The sequence below is a fragment of the Dryas octopetala genome, chromosome 4 (assembly GCF_963921425.1).
Source record: "Dryas octopetala chromosome 4, drDryOcto1.1, whole genome shotgun sequence".
In the NCBI taxonomy this organism is placed as follows: domain Eukaryota; kingdom Viridiplantae; phylum Streptophyta; class Magnoliopsida; order Rosales; family Rosaceae; genus Dryas; species Dryas octopetala.
In genome coordinates this window covers 12,393,084-12,400,425 of record NC_141369.1, presented here as the reverse complement: position 1 = coordinate 12,400,425, position 7,342 = coordinate 12,393,084, and the positions used below count along the sequence as shown (strand labels likewise).

Sequence of the window (7,342 nt, the reverse complement as noted above, 5' to 3'; positions counted from 1 at the left end):
AAAAAAACCCTTATTTTTTTTTTGTCAGATATATTTTTAATTATCAAAATTATAAGTTATAAGTTATAACTATAGATATCAGGATAAAATAAGAAGGAAAAATTATAGTTTAATATTTTTAACGTTTCTTATTTTAAAAAAAGTTAAAAGACTTTAATCATAAATTATAAAATTAAATAACTTAAATAGAAGTAAAAAAAAATTAGGGCTGGATTTAGGAGAAAATTGTGAAAATTACACAGACTAAAAATATGATTTAACCTTTTATTATTATTATTATTATTTTTATTTTTATTTAGGTCTCTATATATACACGACGTCTAACCGACTCTCTGTTTTTCTTTTTCCAGGATTCAGGCCTGAAACAGAAACAGGCGACAATGAAGAACATTTACTACGGAGACCGTGAAAATCACGCATATAAAGTCATCGAGCTGAACAAAGATGGCACGCATAAACTCACTACTTTCACTATCTACTACTCTACACTCGCAGGTACACCTTATTTCCCCTTTAGTTCTAATTCTCCTTTATTTGTTTGGCTCCTCAGAAATTGTGGGAAAATAATTATTATTTATTTTTTTGAAGTTTTAGTTATGATTAGGAAAATTTGGGTGAAAGTTTGATTAGCTGTCTTAGTGTACCACCGTACCGGTGAAATTAACCTATATCATTTTTATGTCATATTTTTTATTTTTTATTTGAGATTGTTTAATTTATTATTATCGTAAGTAATTATTTAAAAGAACAAATAGTTCAGATTTTTAGATTTTTTATTTTATTTATTCCTTTTGCAGATAAAGGTTTGCAAGAAGGTTGGCCGGCGGTGGAATCTGCTTTAAAAGAGCATGGTATTTCATGTGAACTGAATCTGGTATGTCTGTCATGTTAAATTAATGTTTTTTTTTTTTTTTTTTTTCAATTGAACACTCAATCTTATGTTGGATTTGTAAATATGAATTTGTGAAATCAACTCTGTATCTTGACCAGTGGTTTATTTCAATTCAAATTATATATATATATATTAAAGTATTGTATTCCTAATTGTGGTCAGGTTAAAGGTTTCATGACAGTCTCATCAAACAAAACGACTAAACCCTCTCAAAAGTCTAGGCATCTTCTTAAACTCTTGTCTGTAGGTTTTCCTCCACATCGGGTACGTTCAAATGACAGATCTTTTTTTATCCGTTGTGTATGAGCTATGAGCATTCGATCTACAAGTTAAAATAATCGATTTGAACTACTTTCTAAGGTTGTTATTTGGATGTAATTCTTCAAATAGGATTGGTTGCAGGATAAATATTAATCACATATATATGCATTTGATTTTATGTTAGAATATATATATGTGTATATATATATATTTATGTATACAAAAATGATCACTCGCTCACCATAGAGCAGGAAATTCCCGCTCACCTAACCACCTGCTCACCAGGATGGGGGAATTCTATGATGGTGATGGTCCCATATATATATATATATACATCTTAATGAAAATCAGGCTCAATTTTATCTGCCTTTAATTAAGTCTAATTTACTTGAAAACTCTAATTTATTATGTCTTTTTTCACGGATTTGATTTTTTATTTGACCTACTATCTTGTATTTTTAATTTTCTGATTTGAGTGTGGATCACGTTTTGAACTTTCGATTACAGGCGTTAAATATACTGAATGACGAAATGCTATCTCAAGTCATCGAGGTACGCTTTCCTAAAGAAGGTGTGACCAAGGTGGGTATTGAATAAAATTCCCTCCCATTTACTTTTGGCAGGTGTCTGTTAATTTTTCTTCAAACAAATCTAAGTTATTAACCTTTTATAATCTATGTTTCTGCAAGCATTCTCTGTAGTTGTAAACTTGTGATGCGGCTAGGACCTTTTAATTTCAGGCTTGAGCACTGTCACATAATGATTAGAGCTTTTGTTTGATGTTAGTGAAATACGAATGTGAGGATAATATGAGGCATATAAGCCTAATTTGGCTGTCCTACTACCTAATTTGATGTTAGTGAAATACATCTTTGTAATGCTGGAAATTGCAAAAGCTCACTGTTTAGCTCATTCTAATCTCTACTAATAATGTGTGCAGGATGAAGCTACAGAATGGGTGAAACGTCTCAAAGGCCCTGAGAATTCCACCATAAAGGTGCATAAAGTGATCCGAATCATGTTTTCCTGATCTTCCCACTGAAAAAAGTTATAAAAAAAGAAAAGATAAATTATACGGCAATTATATCTATAGCTTCAGATTCTGTTAGTTACATCTTTAATTCTTTTTTCTGGTGGCTTCTCTAATGTTTCACAATATAATTGGGAAGCAGGAACTTTGTATCTTGACAGAGTGTGATATTATTGTTTCCGTAAGTGATACTGCTCCTTTGTGATTTTGATGGTTTTATATGTTCTACATTTCTTTTTCTGGTCTTCCAACCTCCAGGTGAAGTGAGAATTACAAATTTAATGATTTTCAATTTGCCTGTAAATGAATAGGGAGCCCGACGCATGGTTTCTGCTATTGGTCCATTTCAAGGAATTAATTTAGTCAGGAGGATTGTGTTGGACTGTGTTAAGGATAGACATTGTCCTCACTCCCATATCACGAGGCTTATGTATAATCAAGCGGTGAATACTCTTGATGTATTGCGTGCGTGAGTTGTGAGCATATACACATTGCACGAATTACACATTAGAAGTTAAGTAATTTTCTTCGTAAGGTATTGCTGAGCTGATACTTTTCTAATGTGTGCATACACAGGGTCTTAACGAAATTGTTGAGAAGTTAGAAAACCAAACTGGAATTACATCTATCATGGAGGTTGGTTGTTAGTTACATTTGTTTACTGCTTCTGGTATTTGAAACTTCTTCACTGTTTTAAGCATATGCAACAGTAATTGGCATCTTGAGCTTCTAATTAACTGTAAGAGAGAACTTTGTGGGCAATTTAATATTGGAATACTTTTTATTGGTTGATCAATTAGGCAGTGCGGTTCATGAAAACCCAAATTATTTGTCGTGAACTTATTTATACAAAGTTTACGGAAGCACTGCACCAGATACAAGATACAGATGTGCTAGAGATGATTGCAGACAAGTTCAGCTCTTCAGTAAGTAATTAATTTTACATATAAGTTATATTCATGCCATAGGTGTCTTGGATTCTTTTGCCCCTACTTTACTACATATTCGAAATGATAGTTTATGTGAAGATTTTGGAGAAAAGAGTTAGAACCATGATCTTGCTAATATGTTGTTAATGGAAAATGGTGCTGCAATCTTTCGCTTACTAAAAGCAGGCTATACAATGTTGATTTGCCTTTAGGAAAATTGCATAGTTCCTTTCTGCTATATGTTTTTCAATTACTAGTTTCTATAGAAGGATGATTTATTTGCTGTTAATGAGCAAATTCTTATGAGCATGATTTCTTCAGGATTCTCCTGAAGTGCATGGTGATGCATCAGAGACACTTTGTGCTATAATAAGGTTTGCTCCCCCTGGACTATCTACTAAAATCTCCAGCCCAAGGTGGGATTTGATTTCGTCTTACGTATACTAGAAATTTTTATACACGCATTTCTGCTCTAGCTTCTGAGTTGAAGTTTGTATTTATGTGTATTTTATGCAGTTTTATACGAAGTTTATTTCGGCATGCTTTGGAGGAGTCACGACCAAAATCTGTTCTCATTAACTCTCTGTCGGTATGCATCTCTTTGTTAGACCCAAGGAGGATAACATTGGGAGCATGTGAACATTTTTATGGACATAAAATTACTTGTGGATCTAGAGTTACTGCTAATTCCGATGCTGTTGCGGGCATGCTGGAGAGGCTCGGTAAGATTATCTCCTAAAATTGGTGCATGGTACTTGCATTAAGTTAAGTTGGTGTTTGTGTACGACTGCTATGCATGCACATTCATTCATGGTGGTACTTATATATATATTTATAGAATGCTTCCCACATCTTGATGTCTAGATTTAACAAAATCTGGTCCCATAATTTCACTCGTTGGATGTTTGTTGATTATGCACAGAACAATTAAGCTGCTAAGTAATATCATAGTGCGTTGCTATAATGACAAGCATTGGGAAAGCAAGTATTTAATCGTTTTTTTTTTTTTTTGTTTTACAACCTGTACTTTTGTTTTATTATTACTGCAATGTATATTAAATCATGCATAGAAACTCTAAGGGCGAATGACCATTTTGGTCCATGTAGTTGTGGGATTTATGAAGGAGAAAATTTTGGTCTTTCAAGGAGTATAAAAACTGAATACTGATCATCAGTCTTCTATCCTGCAGGTGATTTGCTGAAGCTTTTGGATGTTTCTTCAGTGGACAATGTGTTGTTAACTACATATGGCAGGTTACAGCCACCTCTTGGAGAAGATCATTTAAAGATATTAGAGTTCATTTCAGTATTGCTGAGAGTTGGTAGTAAAGCTGCTGAGAAGGAACTTATTCGTCTTGGAGTAGTACAAAGAATTTTAGACTTGTTTTTTAAGTAAGTTCAGAGCTGTAATTTCTTATTTTATAAAAAGTGAATTGATACAATGAAGCAAATAATAAATCCTCAATTTCGTTCCGAGTATTCCAGGTACCCATTTAATAACTTTGCACATCACCACATAGAGAACATAATAGTATCATGTTTGGAAAGCAAGAATGCTCCTCTCTTACGACATCTTTTTAGTGGGTGTGATCTACTTGGAAGAATTCTTGAAGCAGAAAAGAATTTCAAATTGGCAGCTCATTTGAACAAGGCAACAGTTCCTGCTGAGGGCAGATCACCACCCAGGATAGGGAATATTGGACATTTAACACGTATATCCAACAAAATAAATCAACTGGGAAACAAAAATAGAATGGGAAGCAAAAATAGATGGATTCGGGCGTATCTGCAGGTTTTTATATCTATTCTCTATATTTATGTTTCTTTCTTTGAAATTTAGTATCTATGTGGCCAAAAAAAAGTTTCGTATCTATGAAATAAGTATTTTCAACTGAATTGCATTATTCTTTTATGGATTGTAGGCCAGTCTTTTAGATGGTTGTTTGAGTGATTAGCAGACTCTTTCCACTTCTTGTCTTATGGTGTTGATTTTTTGCATCCCCTAGACTCTTTTTTCTATGTTTTTAATTCAGTTATAAAAAGTATAATATTCTTGGAAATTATATTTGTGTTTTCGTACTTTCGTTGAAGTTGAAAAATCATAGAACCTAAAATCTTTTATTCCTTTTTTTGTTGGTCCCTGTAAACTCTGCCTTTTTTTTTTTACTACAACTCCATTTTAGTACTAGTTCAATATGATTTCCTTTAGACTTCAATATAATATTCTTGGTTGTTGCTTTTGTATGGAATTATGTAGTTATGAACTTATCAACTAAATGAGATTATCTTAACTGAATGGTGCAAACATGCTGCTATCTTCATTGTTCAGTCATTTTTAGAGTTCTGATTCTCTTGACAGAAAAACAGTGAGTGGACTGATTGGTATGCAGATGTTCTTTTAAAGCGAACCCGAGTAGAGGATGTTTGGGCGTGTGGGTATGTTTTTCCCCTCAAAAGTAGTTAGTTTGCTTCTCTCACACTTGGATTTGATTTGCAATTACTTATTCTCTGTAAAGCTCAACTAAAATCACATATATTTTTATCCACTTGATTGGCCAATCATGCGGGTCGGTGCAAATTTTTTTAGTTTCTGTTTCCACACACTGATCAATTGGGTTTAGGCAGAAATGAATGGGATCCCAGGCTTTGTGGTTATTTGTCCATATTGCACACATTAAAAGATATGCTTGTTTTTTTTAATGGTAAAATATCACCTTAGTAACAGAGATCTCTTTTTCTTTTTCTTCTTTTTAAAACATGACTTCATTAATTAAAATGAAGTCATGTTTACTATATCACTAATCACTCTAAATAACAACCACTCTTATTGATTTATTTGTCATTTTGTTTCATTCTTTCTTATTTCAAAACTTTTACGAATCTCATGTTTTCAGCATTTAATGGTGTAATTAATTGTAACAGGGGACCAAACAGTGGCAAACGCCCAAGAACACAAGAATTTCGAAGTAGCAGCCCACCCCGTTCCATCCAATCCTCACCCCCATCCTCCCCAGTCCCACGTTCAAAAAAAGACCTGCGGCCAACCATAATTATTTCAGGATCGAACTATGGATGGCATGTTAAAGTATATGGGTCAGAAGACTAGAAGACATAATTAGTGGAGGCTTTTTCGTTTTTGAGTTTGTGTATAGTCCTGTTTATGCCTTGAGACCTAAGTATTGCATATGAGACAATATGCTGAAAATATTCTGTTATATGTGAAGTCAATTATAGCATTTCTCATACAGAACATGAGATGGTTGATTAATATTTATTTGAGGAAAGCACTTATAGTCAGCTCTATATTACCATGTATGTTGGGGAAAAAAAGTTGGAAAGAAAATTTGGGCTAAATGGAATTGTGCTTCCCAGAACTTGATTTAGGGGCTAATTGAAAAATAAAAGGAGATGAACGGCTGCTTGTTAATTTGAGCTGTATGATCCCTTGAAAGAATCCCATTAAAGATCCATTCAAGCAGACATAGAAAAGTCAGGTGTAGGTTGCACAGGCTGTGATGATTAACTTCTCTGGGACTTCCAATGATGCAAAGAGCCTTGGATTGAGGAGAAATGTCATCGAACTATATCATAAGCCTTCAGTGTATCATTCTTTATTGCACATTTTGCTTGTTTTGAGTTTCTTTATATGGTCTTAATTGGCTCATTGCTTGCAGGGTTTCTAACTTTTGGGAGTAATTAAGGTAATAGACTAATAGCTGTAGCATTTAATTGATTGCCAGTACTTGAAAGAAAGAACTGATGGCTACTACAATCATTTCCTTTCCCATTATAATTATATGCTTGGATTTTTTTAAAAACATGGCTGAACAGTATCCATGAGGGCAATAAAATGATAACTAACATCAGCCTCCCCATTGCTTTTCCTACCATTGTTGATTTGTTGATGTCTATTACCTGCTATTTTTGTCTAGTCTTCTCTACTGTAATCCACAAGTTAGTAACATCCTTGAATTCCATCTGTTGTGTTTCTTGAGTATCTCCTCAGGCATCCTTGACTTCACAGCTATGACCAATGAATTTGCAGTGACTACTTTGTGCTGGCTTCCAAGAGTAATATATTATCACCTCAATATTGTAGTCTCCATTTCTAGTTGCAACAAGAATTGATGTAGCAGTACAGAGAATTTTAGACTTGTTTTTTAAGTAAGTTCAGAGCTTAATTTCCTATTTTATAAGAAGTGAATTGATACAATTTTTTTTTTTTTTTTT

General features: G+C 33.4%; 1 protein-coding gene across 2 annotated transcripts; it reads left to right on the top strand.

The window, feature by feature from the left end:
- The first annotated feature begins 342 nt into the window (after positions 1-342).
- LOC147286922 (uncharacterized) lies at positions 343-6,409 on the top strand. Of its 2 annotated transcripts, none has more exons than XM_086241294.1 (15): positions 343-495; positions 798-874; positions 1,055-1,156; positions 1,661-1,735; positions 2,094-2,150; positions 2,326-2,364; positions 2,495-2,626; positions 2,760-2,819; positions 2,984-3,109; positions 3,434-3,486; positions 3,629-3,834; positions 4,303-4,504; positions 4,598-4,904; positions 5,472-5,548; positions 6,035-6,409. In XM_086241294.1, exons 1-15 carry the CDS (start codon positions 381-383, stop codon positions 6,216-6,218), a joined length of 1,812 nt encoding a protein of 603 aa, XP_086097420.1. In that variant the 5' UTR covers positions 343-380; the 3' UTR covers positions 6,219-6,409. The 2 variants fall into 2 exon arrangements, with proteins under 2 accessions (XP_086097420.1, XP_086097419.1); XM_086241293.1 differs by having other exon boundaries at positions 3,434-3,528.
- The last annotated feature ends 933 nt before the right edge of the window (positions 6,410-7,342 follow it).